This window comes from Callithrix jacchus, chromosome 10 (assembly GCF_049354715.1).
Source record: "Callithrix jacchus isolate 240 chromosome 10, calJac240_pri, whole genome shotgun sequence".
Classification (NCBI taxonomy): Eukaryota; Metazoa; Chordata; class Mammalia; order Primates; family Cebidae; genus Callithrix; species Callithrix jacchus.
In genome coordinates, this window is record NC_133511.1 from 28,267,110 (window position 1) to 28,284,629 (window position 17,520).

Consider the following 17,520-nt stretch of genomic DNA (forward strand, 5'->3'; position numbering starts at 1 on the left):
GTGAAAACTCAAGAGCAATAATCCAGCAGCTCTTTTGTGGAACCTTCTGCTTTTACCTAAACAACTTTTAACTTTATAGAGAAAGGATCTCACATGTTGATGTTTTTCAGATAGGGCTATCACAGGTGGGAGTAAATAGGTTATTTGGTTTGAAACCAATGGAAACCATTCAACATTTATTTAAAAATATCCAGGGTGTTCAATTGAATGGAGGTGACTTTAGCAGAAATTATGCACTTAGAGTTATTTGGTTTGGGATTTTCTTATTCTCCTACAATTTTGAGATGTTCTGTCTAGGATGACATTATATTATATCTGCAACTTTCATACTTACAATAGGCTTTTTATTTCAGTGTCTAAATTAAGTACATATTTGTGTGGCCTTTCTTTTCTTTTTTCTTTCTTCCTTTCCTTCCTCTCTTTCTTCCTCCCTTCCTCCCTCTCTCCCTCTCTGAATTTCTCTTTCTCCTTCCTTCCTTCCTTCTTTATTTTTTCTTTAGAGAGGGAGTCTCGCTTTGTCGCCCAGGATGGAGTGTGCAATGGCACAATCTCGGCTCATTGCAATCTCCACCTCCCAGGTAGGTCCAAGCAATTCTCATGCCTCTGCCTCCTGAGTAGCTGGGATTACAGGTACCTGCCACCACACCCAGTTAAATTATTTTGTATTTTTAGTAGAGTCAGGGTTTCATCATGTTAGCCAGGCTGTTCTCAAACTCCTGACATGAAGTGATCCTCCTGAAGTGCTGGGATTCCAGGCGTGGAATCCAGCCATGGCATTCCAACGCCCAGCTATGGCATTTCTTAGCCAAGATATTAATCTGTTTTAGTTTGTACATAGAAATAACTGTACATGGAATTAACATGGGCTGGCTTTTAAATCTTCTTTTTCAACTCAATAACAAATTTCCCTTGAAATCACAATATCATTATTTATTTTAACAAATCTCTACAATGTCATCTTTAAGAAATATTTAATGTCATTTGTGTTGACCTTAAATGATGACCTCTATGTGAGGAAGAGGAGGAGAATCCCTTCTCTGGCAGCTTCTTTAGCTCTGGATACGATCTTAAACCCCAAGTTTTTTGGCAATCTCTATCAATTAAGCAAACTCGAGTGACTCCTCTTGCCTGAACTTGTCATGTAGTGGGGTGTTGGGGGGGCAGTTTAAACATATTTCGGATGTATATTATTGTCTAAACTTCTTTCTGATTGTAATTTTTTGTAATAGTAAATACTGCTTACATGAACACAGAAGCCATTTTAAAAAGAAGAAAACTTGGGCAGGGAGTGGTGGCTCACGCTTGTAATCCCAGTACTTTGGGAGGCCAAGGCGGGTGGATCACGAAGTCAAGAGATCGAGACCATCCTGGTCAACACGGTGAAACCCTGTCTCTACTAAAAATACAAAAAATTAGCTGGGCATGGTGGTGCATGCCTGTAATCCCAGGAGGCGGAGGTTGCAGTGAGCCGAGATCGTGCCAATGCACTCCAGCCTGGATAACAAGAGTGAAACTCCATCTCAAAAAGAAGAAGACGAAAACTGTGATACAAACAGCTACTGAAGAGAGATGCCTCAATTATCCTTAAAATGTGTCTTTTTCTGTTGAACACAGAATAGCTACTGAGAAATTTTTTTTTTAATGCTAAAAAAAGAACTTCAAACAATTCAGATCTTTTAATATACAATTACAGTGAGAGGTCATAGTTAATGCACCAGTGTTAACAATTATACAGAATCTCTGGCAAGACGTAGTTAAAGACAAGTCAGAAGTAAGTTCTTGTTTATTGGTGTTAATTCAGACCCATAAGTATACTGGAAAAGTTAATAATAATAACAATATAATAAACTTATCTGAAGCCAGGCTTAGTGGCTCACACCTATAATTCCAGCACTTCCAGAGGCTGAGGCAGATGGGTCACCTGAGGTCAGGAGTTGGAGGTCAGCCTGGCCAACATGGTGAAACCCTTGTCTCTACTAAAAATACAAAAAATTAGCTGGGCGTGGTGGTGGGTGCCTGTAATCCCAGCTACTCCGGAGGCTGAGGCAGGAAAACTGCTTGAACTCAGAAGGTGGAGTTTGCCATGAGCTGAGATTGCACCACTGCACTCCAGTCTGGACAATAGAGCAAGACTCCATCTCAAAAAAGATCACTTGAGGTCAGGAGTTCCAGACCAGCCTGGCAAACATGGTAAACCCCTTCTCTACTAAAAAATACAAAAATTAGCCAGGCATGGTGATGCACATCTGTAATCCCAGCTACTTGGGAGGCTGAGGCAGGAGAATCATTTGAACCAGGAAGGTGGAGTTTGCAGTGAGCCAAGGTCGCACCACTGCACTCCAGCCTGGATGTCAGAGGGAGACTCATCTCAATAAATAAATTAATTAATTAATTAAACTTATCTGTCTATATTTCATTATAAGTAAAAAAATTCAACATTTATGATGGCTATCTTAAGATAAAAACATAATTAGAAAGAATAATTAATGGCACAGCTGCCGATATTAGTTTCTTTTAACACTGGAACTGATCAATGAAACATTATAAGATCCCAACACAATACATTTTTTGAGAAATTTGTCAAAGCTGTTCTAATGATCAGCATGTAGCTTAGGCAAGGGTCTTCTCACCTATGGACAAAAAACTCTATCTAGTCCTATTTTAAAGTTGCTTTGTCCTCTCTTATTCTAGGATTTATGAAATTTTTCCATAAACTTATTGTCATATTTCATTTTCACTTTAAAAGTCTGTGATTAGAAAACTTGCATTATTGGCTTTTTATGTTGGAGGCCAGAAATAAGTGAAATTATAATATGAATTGGAATAGAGAATATCAACATGTAAAAAATCTTTATCAAATAAACTGAGAGGTGAAAATCAACGGCTTTAAATGGTCATCATATTGGAGTCATTTCTCTCAAACTCAAACATACTATTAACTTCCTCAGCAAATCCATCAGTCTTTGGTTTTATTTTATATGCTGATAAAGTCATAGATAATCTTACAATTGAGATTCTCCAAAATATTCAAAGCTTATTTGAACCTTGGAGTTCAAGTTCCTGTCTTCCCTGTCTATGGGATGTCAGGATACAGGAAGCACGGAGAGGAGGGGAGACGGCTGCATGGGCAAAGGGGGTGGGGAAGGGGCCACCACTCACCACCACTCCAGAACGAGCCGCTGAGTAAGGCACGGTACTGCTCCCAGCAGAATCCACAAAGTAGCTCATCCTGCTCTCAGCACCTGTGTGAGAGAAGGTATTCGCTGAGCCTCTGGATGCTCACAGGTTTGTGGACTAGAATCCTGTGAACCTTAGAACTAAGTCTCCTTAGGAACCAACCAGTTCACTTCTTTGCATGTCAGGGTAAGAAATGGAAATTCAGAAAGATAAAGTGACTAACCCCCAGCACTGGTGAGAGCAGTCCTTAGACAGAAGCAGTTTCCTGGTTGGGAGGCAGCATGAATAACAGACCAGGTCTACGCACTGCAGACAACAAGCAGTAAACAAGTGTACCAGAGGCCCATTTTTGCAGGGTCTCTGGGCAGGAACCAATTCTTGTCTGTCTCCTCAACCCACAACCAGGCCCAGCACATAAGTAAAGCATAGAATACACAGTTGGGGCATAAATTAATTGATAAAGAAATAAACAGAGAAAGGATTGGAGAAAGGAAGGATGGAAAAAGCTCTCCTGAAGAGGTATGTCACCCAGTACCCCAAGACATAGATAAACAGAGAGAAACCCTGCAAAAAAAAAAAAAATTTGAAAAGGAGAAAGCCTTTTAAAGAACTCTTGTTGAGAGCTCTTTTCTACATTGGAAGTTTGAGTGACTAGAATGCTTCAGCAATTTTCTTGCTGAAGGGATTTTCCAGCTAGCTACTGGTCATCATTATATTTCAAACATCTCAGCTGACCTAAATGCTTTCGAAAGTGCATCACACACTTGCATAAACTTAATACTATGCATTTAAAAAGTCATTCTTGAATATCTAGAGATTAAATTCCTAGGCGTATCACTCAGAGGCCAAATTCTTATTGTTAGAAAATGACACTTCAACTTCACTGCTTTTCAGTCTGTCCTTTTCCTTAATTCTTATTAACATTTAAAGGAATTGATACATTTCAAGAAAAATAGAGTATTAAGAAATGTCTTATGTTCAATTTGCAGTTTTGATTCATCATCTTGAACCCTTCTTTCATATGGAGTATATTTAAATGTTTCAGTGAAATAGTTAAATAGGCTTGGCAATATAAAACTATACTGCCTAAGGGCTACAACCACAAAGCTACTAATATCATATGGTTAAGGGATGTAAGCTACCAACCTCCCAAAGACATAACTTACCCTAGAACTATGCTTTGTGTTTTTAACTAAAACCTTGCCTCTTTATTATGTTTTTTGTTCCAAAGGTAGAATGCAGTCAAAATAACATTAACTTTTAAAATTTAACTAAGGGTCTGGATAGCTAGACTATATTAATCAAGATTTTGTCCTTTAGTTTTTCAGGAAACGGATCTCCACTACAGCAAAACCACCCCCAGCAAGAGCTCCTCAGTGGTGAAGCTGAATAGTAGGAAAAGGTCAAAGTACCCTAGGCCAGAGACATTGTTAACATCTGCATCAGGGACCACTATTCAGTGTTTGTTTCCAAGAACAGTAAGCAGCTATGATGTATCAGACTCTGTAGTAGGCACTGAGCATGATGTAAGAGTAAGATGCATGTAACATGGTTTAGGTAGGCCTGTCCTGACCATACACTGTGAGGATCATCTCACTGAGCTCCATGGCCCCTTTCCCACCAAAGTGTTCTTCATTTTTACTCTTAGAATAAAATTTTAAAGTCCTGATAAATCATCATCAAACCATCTATCCCACTTCAAAGTTTTTTTATCTACTTTGAGATCTTTGGATGAGACATAAAAGTTAACAACATTGGTTGTGTCATACTGACAATGGCTTAACCACAGTCGAATTCCCTAGGGAAATGTCATTCATCCCTCCTGGGTCCTGCAGGTCAACTAATACCTTTTAGAAATGAATGCCTTTTGGAATTCCCCCTAGTGATGTGGAAATGCTGTTTCATGCAAGCATTCAACCGTCTCATTTCTTTTTTTTTTTTTTTTTTGAGATGGAGTTTCGCTCTTGTTACCCAGCCTGGAGTGCAATGGCGCGATCTCGGCTCACCACAACCTCCACCTCCGGGGTTCAGGCAATTCTCCTGCCCCAGCCTCCTGAGTAGCTGGGATTACAGGCACGTGCCACCATGCCCAGCCAATTTTTTGTATTTTTAGTAAAGACGGGGTTTCACCATGTTGACCAGGATGGTCTTGATCTCTTGACCTCATGATCCATCCGCCTCGGCCTCCCAAAGTGCTGGGATTACAGGCGTGAGCCACACGCCCAGCCCTCATTTCTTTAAAAAAAAAAAAAATGCCCAAAGATCCCCTGAGTCTTCCCAGACCTCAGTTACAGTAGTCTCCCCTTACCCAAATAGAATTTGTTCCAAAATCCTCCAGTGGAGGCCTGAAACCTCAGATAGTACAGAACTCCATACATACTGTGTGTTTTCCTATACATACACACCTATGATAAAGTTTAATTTATAAATTAGACACAGTAAGAGATTAACAATAATAACTAATAAAGGAATAGAACAATTATAACAATATACTGTGATAAAGGTTATTGAATGTGGTCTCTCTCTCACTCTTTGAACACATCTTACTGTACTATACTCACCGATTTTCAGACCTTGGTTGACGGAGGGTAACTGAAACCTCGGAAAGCAAAACAACAGACAAGGGAGTACGATCATATTCATCCAACAGTCATGTAAGTAGGCTTCCTTTGTTAGTGACTTGTTTATTCATTTGCTAAATAATCACCACGTACCTACTATGTACCAGACATGGCCCTGGGCACTTGAAACACACCAGTAAACAAAGATTCCTGACCTCATGGCACTTAGATTCTATCAGACTCAGGAAATAGCTGAGAAAGACAGGGTCTCTGTATTCTGGCAATGGAACCGATCAGCTCATATGTTACTATAGCATAATGTAATGAGTAGTTGGCTAACAATATGGAAAAAGAAATAGGAAGCAGTCAGTTCTGCTGGGTGCAGGGAATCGGAAATTGCGGAAGATTGCACAGACCAAGGTGTAACCACATGGGCCTATAAATCATCCCTAGAGTCCCATAGGCGGCAAAGGACCTTCACCTTTCAAATGCCTATTTTACTTACATATTTGTAAGAGAAAACTTTTGGAATTGGCAGCCACATCCTGAAGCCCAGCTCAAAGACACCAAGAGTTTCTGTCTGCCGGCCAGACAACTCCCCCTCGTAGCAACACTCCTGGAAAAGGGTTCATTGGAAATATGTTTTCTCTTCTCATTGACAGAGTGAGGGAGGAAAGCTCTGGCCCAACATCTGGTGCACTCTGTGCTGGATTGTATTCTTGAAACTATGACTGTATGAATGACACTTCCCTTGGGGAAAAGCCCTTTGCCCACAGAGGAAACTGACAAGAGGGAGCTGCCAGGGCTCTCAAGGGCTCTGTCTCAGGAAATAACTCTCATACAGAAATGCATTGCTGCTTTATTATTTTTTGGAGAAAGAAAAAAAGAACCCGCCCTTTTTCCACTTGTAGATTGTGACACAGAACAGCTGCTAGAGATGTAAGCCTTCTCAGAAGAAGTAAAAGAAGTACTTAGGTGGTTTTTAAGTAGCATTTGTTTTTTCTTTTTCTCTGTTTTGTTTTGTTTTGTGTTTTTTGGCTTTTTGGCAAAAGAGAATTCCTTCCCACATGACAACTGCTTGAACATCAGCTGCACCAATTTTTTTTTCTTAGCATTGCACACGTTCATTGCACAAATACAAAGCAACTGTAGCATTTGAAGGTTGACTCTCCAGTCAAGAAGCATCCATGAGACCTTTTTGGGTGCAAAAATGATTTGGATGCTTGGTAACAGAGGGTCTTGCAGAGCTGAGTTATTTTTCTTGAAAAGGACCTGTACCACCCAAGCAGCAGGATAAGTGGGTTGGAAAGGAGGCTGTCCTGCTGTCCACTGTGGCGTGCTGTGCCCCTACGCTCCCTCCCACCTCTCCAGCCCCCTCTTGCCATGGCCCCTGCACCCTCTACTGAAACATGGAACTCTGTTGTTTTCTTAGGCACGCGGTGCCAGGTCTCACTCCCCTGCCCTTCTCATGTTATCCCCTCTGCTAGGAACCCTCATGATGAGCGAACCCCTCTTCCTCAGGGCTTTAGGCGCATCTCCAAAGTTATTGCAGCCTGGAATCCTTCCTGAGCCACCCTCAGCCCAGCCTGAAGAGGGTTAGCGGCTCCTTGTCCATGTTCCCCAAGTGTATTTCTGTCATGGTGTATGTCACATTGTTTTAGAAACATCTGTTTCTGTTCGTCTCTCCCGCTACATTCTGAGCTACTTGAAGGCAGGCACCATGTCTTTTTCATTTTTGGGTCTTCACCTCTTAAGACAGACCATGGGACCTAATGGAAACTCATTGTTTTTTAAATCAGTGAATGAATAAATGAGTGAATTGGTCTCACCAGACTAAAAATCAAAGAGGTAGATCAGATGTGAATATATTTGTTCCTCGAAATAGAGACTCTGAATAGACTGCAGGTCTAGAAAAAGAACCACTTGAAATAATCAGTTTGTTTCATAATCTATTTCTAAGGGAAAACCGTTTCCTTCTATTCACATAGCTGTTTAATGCCACCTCAGCTAAGAAGGCTTTTCCCATCATCACGTATGAATAGCAGCACCTTTCTCCCCGTTCTGACATGCGGTTGTTTGTTCATTGTCTTCTCCAAAGTCTACTTTGTTAGAATTTAAGCTCCCCAGGAGGGGAGATTTAGTTCATTTCTTCATTCCAGATCCCTGGATCCTAGGCCAGTGTTCGTAAGGAGCTGGCACATAGATAACTGTTAAATACAATAGTATAAGTTAGAAAACTTGTACGCACTCTTTTCGTGTACACCCTCTTTTTACAAATGAGGAGAAAGACTAAGGCAATGCTTCTAATTGGCCAAGCTGAGACCAGACTCCAGGTCTTCAGCCTCCTCCTGTGCTCAGAGAAGAAGCTTCTGTCCACTGTGCTTCTCTAAGCACCCTCATCACCCTGGATGACAGGGACAGAAACAAGCATTCGTTGGAGAAGACAAAAAAGAAAGCACTTTGGCTTATGTGGGTGTCTTATGTCCAAAAAATCACTTTAAAACTATCGTTCTGCTTGATTCTAGAGAGTTCTATTCTTCATAGAGCAAGTGACCACTTCTCCAACTTCCCACCCTCTCCAAGCTGGCAATTCAGCCAGGACCTGTAGGCTGTCACTTCCTTTTACCTGGGGCTTGCCAGGGCAGGGCAGGACAGGGCAGGGAAGGGCAGGTTGAGAGACACAGAATAAAGGAAAAATTAGGGAGGAGAGGGACGGTTCAGGCCAAGGCAACAGCAGAACAAGAAATCCCTAAGAGACCAGGCTTGAATCAAGGCTGAATCCAGTTCACATCAACTCTGACCCAGCTTGGCTGTATTTCTAGATAAGTTTGACATGGGTTAAAACCTTTTCATTTGGGGCTATGTGTTCCTAAAAGAAAAACTATGCCTTTAGGTAAATACCAAGTAAATTACACTTTAATTCTTTTTCTTTTGAAAAACAAAATTTCTTTTGAAATTGTTTTTGTCAGACTAATACAACGTTATTGCAAACATCAAAATACAAAAAAAGTCACAAGTGGATATCAGAATCACCTGAAACCCCACCATGTAGAGATAATTATACTAATAATTTGTTCAATATTCTTCTGGGTACTTTTTAATGTATCTAAACAAAAATAGATGTCACACACACATGTGATTATAAATTTACCTTCATAAGATTATTCTCCACATGCTCTTTTGTAATCTGCTTTGTTCACTGACATTTAACATAATGCTATGGACATTTTTCTCTGTTGATAAATGTGGCTCTCTATCCCGAAGATGATGACTGCCAATTAATCTATTGTATGCACATATCATACTTTTAACAAGCCTCTTATTGTATAATTAATTTGTCCCCAAATCTTTGTCATTATAAAAATTCCTAAAATATTTTACATTCCCATTAAATGCCAAAAAGGAATATTTTGGGGGCAAAGAAAATGGGCATTCTATATTTGAATACATATTGACTAAGTGCATTCCATAATAGATAAGCCAAAATTAGACTCCCACCAACAAAGGCATTGTGTTTTAAATTTCAACTTGCCCTCTCGTCTTCATGTTAGCTTCATAGGCAAGGAATTTTGGTTAAAACATGTGCTGGGTATGAAGATGGCACATGGGAAATTGAAAAGCACATAAAGCTGTGGCAGAAAATGTAGAATTCTCCCCACCGCCCCGCGTCCCAGGCTTTCCTCTTTGAAAGCTATGCAAAATTTGAATAGCCTCCCAATGAGCATTTATCCTAATGTCAATAATTTAGGATTCCTATCAATTTATACAAAAAGAATGTCCTTTTGGCTTGGAATACAGGAGATAAAAAATTTGGCTTCCAGGGCCGGGCACGGTAGCTCACTTCTGTAGTCCCAGCATTTTGGGAGGCTGAGGTGGGTGGATCACCGGAGGTCAGGAGTTCAAGAGCAGCCTAACCAACATAGTGAAACCCCATCTCTATTAAAAATACAAAATTAAGCCAGGTGTGGTGATGCATGCCTATAATCCCAGATACTTGGGAGGCTGAGGCAGGAGAATCGTTTACGTCTGGGAGGCAGAGGTTGCAGTGAGCCGAGATAGTGCCATTGCACTCCAGCCTGGGCAGCAAAAGCAAAACTCCATCTCAAACAAAGAGAGAGAGAGAGAGAATTTGGCTTCCAAAAGAACTAGCCATGTAAATAAACTTGCTACAAACAACGGCACTTTTGCCAAACTAAAGGCAACACCTGTGTTACCAAGGCAACATCTTTAATCTGCAATGTATAGACTTTTAGTTTCTTCTATCTGAATACCATAGAAATGTATTTTTTGGAGACTCAGAGTATCACCTCTTTCAGGAAGCTTTCCCACCCCCCACACCCTTGGCAACTGCATGGACCTCCTTGATGCCCTCCATGGGTTTTACTGTAACAATGTAACAAAGTTCATGACACTTCCCGTATCTGTGCCTGTTTCTGCTCCTGAATGATGAGTAACTTGAGACTAAGGATGGTGTCTCTTCAGATGACACATAGTAGCCATGCAACAAGTGACTGTTGACAACATGAGGGAAAGTACCTGAAGTACTTAAAACAGAGTCAGCGTGTACAATCCTTGCATGTCAGTCCCTGAGCTTATTGAGTGTATTTCTCAAATCATTTGAGTAGATGGCTCCCCTGATCTGTCACTGTAACAAAAGCTCCCAAGTCCAATTCTCTAAGAACTCAAGTTTAAGATCCATCGTATCTAGAAGGCTGAACATTCTTCATTCCCCATGGAAACTTTGTGGTTACAACACACAGAAAAGAAAAAGGATTAGAAGAACTCAAGATGGTTTCTCTGTCTCACTACTAAATCTATAAGAACTTCATTTGCTTAACTAAGTAATCCAATATTACCGTAGTAGTAAATATTTCTTCTTATTTTAAGTAGCCAGCACTGACAAATGAAGGCAGTGTTCTGAATTAAGGGTGACTGGCTTCCGTGTCTTAAACTAAGTGCACTTATTCTTTCACTAAGGTCACGGAGTAGCAACTCACAGTACAATTAACATCTCAGCCTTTGTTTCTTCCCAACTTCACTATAATTATTCCCCCAACCCTTGCTTAAATGGAAATGAGTCATATCCATCTCTTATTTCTCTAAAAATAAACCCATCTCCTAATTAAGCACAATACTTTCAAGTCCTGTATGAATTGACATAGATCAACTAATCCTTCTTAGAATACTAAAGTGAACTCATGTCATTATAATTTTAAAGAGTATATTGTTCTACCCTTCCTTCAGGAGTAGCTTGCTACTATCGCCTGAAAAAGAGAAAGACTAGAAGATGGTTTTACTCTGGTATACCATAGCAGTTAGGAAATAAGAAATGTTTCATGGATTATTTTATGCATTTTCTTCTCAGTAGAAACAAATCCCTCACCACACAGTACTGAAATGGCATTGTCAACAATGGACAGAAAGGTCTTGCTTCTTCTAGGCATCAAGGAAATACATTAAAACCTGCTGACTCTTATGTCCAGGAATCTAACCGAAAAAATGACAATTCTAGTGTCTGAAATCTTTCAAATACTAACAATGTATGTTTCCTAGGCAGTCATGCTTCCGTCAGAACATCCTCTGGAAGATCAAAGGTAATATTCAATACACTGCCTTACAGCAAAAGTGGCCATTGCCTGTGTACAAATGCTATGCCTCAAAGCCTATATTTTACCATGAAATTTAACAAATGATCACGCTTGGCCTTCGGATATACTTCAGAGCCAGGAGCATTGTAGGTACTCATAAATAACTGACAAAATAAATGAGAATTGTGTTTTACTTAGAACCTAAAAACAAAAAAGAATAAGCTGGAGGAATGATGTCAAGTACTCTTTGCTGCACAAGAATGGTGTAGTAGAAGCCATGAAATAAGAGATTCTTTTCCAAGTCAAATGCAAAGAAAGGCCGGAAGATTCAAAATGTCAACTCTAACCCAACGAATGCTGCCCATGAAACCTGTGCAGAGCCTGGAATTTTAAATAATTACACCTTAACTCAGCCTGTCAAGCACGTTGGACATAATCTAGAGTCTAGACTTATTCTGGCTCTTAAAGAGTTCTCAGCAAAACTGAGAGCACCATAAATAGAGAGAGAGAGAAAATACGAAAACAATTAAAGGGGACTGGATAGTTGCAATAATGCCCCTTTACAATTAAACTAAAAGATACCAGCTGCCTTAGATCTCTCAAATTCAGCAAGCAACTTCTTGGGCTATGTCTGATTGTGATTTTCATGGTGGAGTTTCGTTTGTTTTATTGCCCAAATTGCAAGGTTCCAATTTCTCACTATAATGCTAAACAGCTTGCTAGCATTCTTACATAAAGAGGGATTGTGTTAATTCAATGAATTTTGGAGATGGAAAAAAATTCACCAACCTTTTCATTTATTTCAGTGAACCAAGGCCCAAGAGGTTAAGTGTTTAGCAGTGATCAAGAACCCTGGAGTTACATACCGAGGGTAAACATAGAACTGCTTGCTAAGTGTATGGCCATGAGCAAATTTCTTAACATCACAGTCAGTTTCCTCAACTATAAAATGCAGATAATAATACCAACCCTTTCGGGATTATGAGGAGGATAATACAAAACACAAATACTCAGCAGCATGCTATATATATGGTAAAATGGTCAATAAATAATAATTGTTATTATTGCTATTTTATCAATAGCGCCTAGCAATTACTAAGCATTAATAAATGCTTACTAATGTTACTAATTAGTAACACTACTGGTTTATATTCATTACTTTTTTCTACTGCCCAACATGGCAGAGATTATTTAAGTATTAGAGCTAGAACACTTATCGCTAAATCCTTCATCTCTTTTTGTAAAGACTTGTATTCAAGTCATGAAAACAGGATTCGCTTTCATAATAATTGGTTGAGGGGCATTAGTCAAGAATTTTGCAGGAGAAAAGAGCCACAATTTCTGTTTAATGGTAGTCTGTTTGTACCATTGTTATGCATAAAACCAAGAAGTAAGCATTTTTCTTACAGTGGGGAACTAACCCATTGAAAGATTGCATAGCACAAATGGTGAAATATTGCAGCTTCCTGAGTTAAACCAACATCTTTTTGATACAATGTCAATCTTTTGTGGAGTAACACTTTAGCAACTAGATACAAATATAAGGAAGTAGTAAAGTGCTGCGGAAAATGGTGCAGAGTTTTTTGTTTGTTCATGTTTTTCATTTTTGCTTTTTTGTTTGTTTGCTTTTGCTTTTTCTTTAGAGCAGTGCCTCCCATACTGTAATGTGCATATGAATCACCTGGTGATCCTGTGACAATGCGGTCTGCTGCAGTAGGTCTGAGGTCTGGCCAGACATTCCACATTTCTAACAAGCTCCCACCTGGTGCTGATGCCATCAGAGGACTTCAGTGTAGTAGCAAGGCAGCGCTGGACTAACTTGGTTAATCTCATGAGTGATTATAACAAGGCAGATGTTTAGGAGGCAGATTCAAAGGAAGAACAGGCAAGACTTCTGTCCCAAGACTGAGCAGACGCTGATAATCTCAGGTGCAACACAAACTCGGCTGCAGAGAATTGTGTAGCTCAGCCTGTCTGTGTCTCTGGAGCCACATGCCAGATGCACATCTGCCAAGGTTTCTTGCTTTTCCTGAGAAGATATGGCTGTCTCCCATGAGCAGGAGTCATTTGGATTAAGGATTACCAGAGGTACCAAGAGATAATTTAAAAGAGTTATTTGCATTATATATATTCTTTTACAATTGTAAAAGACTCAAATGTTTTGGAAACGTTTTGTACATTGTTTTGCAAACTTTCATGCATCTGGAATTATTTCAAAGTGAAAAGTTTTTTTCTAGCCTCTAAAAAGACTAAAATTCTAGAGTGTTCTACCTTTCCACATCTCTTGAAAATTTATGTTTTTTTCCTCCCCGTTGAGAATATTTTCCCCACATTTGCACTAAATGTTTGTTGCTTACTCTCATCCTAGTATGTATTACCCAGCCTGTCGCGTCTAAGTTCTGAAGGCAGCACCAACACTTGATCACTGGAATATGAAATCTGTCCTCTTTTGAGAAAAAGACAGGTCAGAAACATCCTTCCCTGACTGCTCTAGATATCATTTTTTCCCACCTGAACTCCCAAAGCATGTGTAGATTATACTACACCACTTAATAATTATATTGTCTTTTATTTTTATCCTCTTTTTTGGTTAAATGCTGCTTTCTAAGATAAATTGTGTCAATTTTTAAAATGGAGCTTATGTATTGCTTCTTCCGTATCTGACACTGTCTCCAGCACAAGGCTGGGCATGGAGTGGAAATAAAAGTGCTATTTGTCACAGAAGGGGTTGACTTTCTAAAGCAGCAAACTGGGCCTGGTAGCCTTTCTTCAAAGTCCGTATCTTCATAACAGTGAATAAGTAATTCACAGATACCGCTTTGGAAAATAGGCTTAACCCACAGTGTTCCCCTAGATAAGCATATCATCAGTCTAAGCAGAAAAATCTAGCCTAAATTTATGTAAGTGTCTTAGAGTTATTTAGATTCCTGTGACATGCAGTTCCAATCACAAGCTCTGGGTTCACATTCCCTTAGCTCTAATCAGGGTCTACCATGAGTTAAGGTAGTCACATGACTGAGCCTCAGAGGCTCCAACTAGTAAATGGAGATGACAAGAGTGGAGGGCCCACCTCAAAACTTCATCGTAGATTAAATGAACCTGCAAAACACCCAGCAAGGGTGTTGGAACATACTAAGTGTTCAGTAAACATTAAGGCTGAGTATCCTTCCTTAGATGAAGTGAAGAAAAACGAGTATGATAACCAGAGAATGATGTATATTAAAAAGGGTATTGTGATAAGCTATATTTTCAGTATAGCAGGGATAAAGGAGATGAGAAAACAAAAAGTAAGTTATGTCCTCACATCTAAATTTCCCTAGGATTGAAGAAACTTACAAGATTTTCCTCAAATGCCACTAAATTGCTGCATACCACACTAATTGTGCTCAAATGCTAAATACTTTAGAATTTCATAATGAAGAAAAAAACGAAGGACAGAAAGGAAAGGAGGAGGGAAGAGGGAAAGAACAGAATGAGGGAAGAGGGAGAGAAAAGAATGAAGGAAGAGAGAGAAAGAAGGAAAAAGGAAAGAATGAAAGAAGGAAGGGAGGAAGAAAGGAAGGAAAGAAGGAAGGGAGAGAGGGAGGGAGGGAGGGAGGGAGGTTCCAGCTCCTGGGATGTAATCATTCCCTTCTGCTGTTTGATGTGAACAGTTGGAAATTTTGAAATGGTAATTAGAAAATGATAGTCGCTGTGGAAAACAGATCCATTCACCAATAAAATAAAATCACAAGGTATGTCAGAACCTTAGTTATCGGTAAGCAATTCACCAGTGCAATCAAAGAGAGAAATGTGTTGGTTATTTGTTTGCACAGTGTTTTGCCTTCTGTCTCACCCTCCCCTAGGTGACAAGACCTGCACCCACACACCCAGTTTGTTGTATTATTACTTCCGACAGTCCTTGACCTCATTGGCACTATGATTTTTCATAGCCCTATGCTGTTTACTTCTATTCTCTCATCTTTGTAAACCTGGCGGGGCGGAAATGATTGTTTACCTTTTAGAGATGAAGAGAATAAGTTACAGTCACATTCAATCACTGTTCTCAGTTACAAAGCTCATCACTGACAGAATCCAAGTGCACAGCCACTTTCCCTACTCCAACCCAGCGCTGGTTCAAGTTCTGACCCTACTCGCCTTTAAACTCCATTATCATCTGGGATCAGCCACTGGTTCAAGTCCATGCTCTGGCTGGTTCTCCAGTACCACAGACTGCCAGATACCAAAGGATTCCATCCTTTACCAGCTTCCCCCAGGCTCTGCATCAGGACATCCTTTCACAGCCAGCAACTAGCACCTCCACTTAAGAAGCCTGCGAGGCAACGATGCCCACTCCATAATCAGGCTTTCAGCTTGGCTTCCCACATCCTCAGCAGCGGAACCAGGACGGAAGAGGCTGCATGGCTGCCTGAACTGTTTGTTATTTCACTACTGAGTTGGCAAGGATGGAGTAGTTGATTTACAATTAGAAGCAGCATGCTTCTTCAAATATTAATATTAATAACTGCACTGCTGAACACATGAAAAGACCTTTTCATCTTCAAAGCACTTTGCAGACATTAACGCATTAGCTCTCCCTTCCCTCCATTCAGGAACAACAGGTGAGCGAGACTCTCAACAGCAGCAGTGGCCACCCTGCAGCCCTTGTGCACAGGCCACAGCTGTGCACGAGGGTTTTCTCTTCAGATTAAAAAAAAAGAGGCCACAGAATCCAAAACCACAACTGATGAAAGAGTTATAGTATCGGTAATTTTACAAATCAAATGGAGCTGCCAGTTATCATTTTAGATTCGGTATTTCCTGCTGTTTAACAAATATCTCTTTTCTCAGTTTCATGGCAGTGGTCTAACGTAGGAAGAAAAATGGCCTTGAGATTGAAAACTTATCCAAAAGGTAATAAGGAAAACCTGCAATAGAATGCATTGATTTCAGTGACCCAGTACCTTTTAAGTTTGCCCGAAGAAAACGCTACTTTAAAAGGTCGCAACAGAGACCTTTAATAGTGGATGAGAAGTCACATACAAAGTGTCACAGCCAGATAAAATCATCGAATGGAGAGGAATTGCCATCGACATCTCCTGCCACGAAGTCCAGCTCTACAGTGGGGAAAAGAAACACCTCCCTGACTTTGAGACAAGCCCTGGCCACACACACACCATGTTTCAACAACAGGCTTAAGAACTTGTAGATCCTTGGACAACTGCAAATCAGTCCCAAGACAGATTAAAAACACCAAACAGGTTAGTTTTGCTTGCAAGATTCAAACCGGTAGCAATTTCCTCTCTATTAAAAGCAATTCATTAAGCTGCTAGACAGAAAAAAAAAAAAAAAGTAACACAATAGGCTTACTAGGAGTGAAAGAGGAAAAAAAAGAAATTTTCATATTCAACTTCAGCTTTATTTCTTTGGAAGTGCTCCAATTTGCAAAAAAAAATTCAGGGTTTCTGACAAGTAGTCTATGGGTATCTAAAACATGCATGGTTTTGCTTTAAGAAGCAGGGAACATTTTGAAAAACATAGTCTTGCTTTCAGACTATTCTGACGAGGTTAGGAAGTATTTTTGAAAATTGTTAGACAGTTAAATGAGAATATAGAAAGATGAGAAAAGAGAAAGCAAAAACACACTTGTATCCGGAATGTCCCTATCAACTTGCTCCTTAATTCCGCAGAAATTTTTTTTTAAACAGGAAAAGGAAAATAGACTGAAAAGTTTTAGGCAGAAACTCACACACACCTCACTTACTACTTTGCCGGAGAGCAGATCCTGAGTGAGCTTCCCTCAAAGTCTGTGGTCTCTTTCCAACTACCTGCGGGAATGCTCTGCTCAGTAGCTTAGGAGGATGCAAAGACCATAATGTTTCTAATAGAGCTGCCTCCTTAAATTGGGGGGTGTGGTCAAGCCAGGGAAAGCTGGAAAAAAAAGACATTCTTCCTCTTGCCCCTGGCACCAGGACAGCAGCCACTAGCACAAGCTCAGCGGTCTAGGTGGAAAGCAGTGTTTATTGGCAGTAGCGGCACCAGATCACACCTTGTTTTTTATTCTTCAAATTATGTTTCAACTGACTATAACTCAGCCTTGGGGAATAACAGGGAGGGAGATGAGCAAAAGGGAACTAGCTCAGTGGGATAACATTGCTTATCATCTCATCATTTACTGATGGATTTACTCTCTACTGAATATGTAAATATTCATG

General features: G+C 40.0%; 1 protein-coding gene across 5 annotated transcripts in view; it reads right to left on the reverse strand.

Moving 5' to 3' along the window:
• Positions 1-17,177, reverse strand: part of ETS1 (ETS proto-oncogene 1, transcription factor) — a 130,258-nt gene extending 113,081 nt beyond the window's left edge. For 3 of the 5 annotated variants that reach the window (XM_009007097.5, XM_078339198.1, XM_054241721.2), the window contains exons 1-2: positions 17,070-17,177; positions 3,160-3,242 (exon numbers count right to left, since the gene is read on the reverse strand). In XM_009007097.5, the coding sequence (XP_009005345.1) occupies positions 3,160-3,228 (69 nt within the window). In that variant the 5' untranslated portion in view covers positions 3,229-3,242; positions 17,070-17,177. Of the gene's footprint in view, positions 1-3,159; positions 3,243-17,060 lie in introns of all 5 variants that reach the window. The other 2 variants (XM_078339199.1, XM_054241720.2) reach the window with 1 other exon arrangement.
• Between the last annotated feature and the right edge of the window lie 343 nt (positions 17,178-17,520).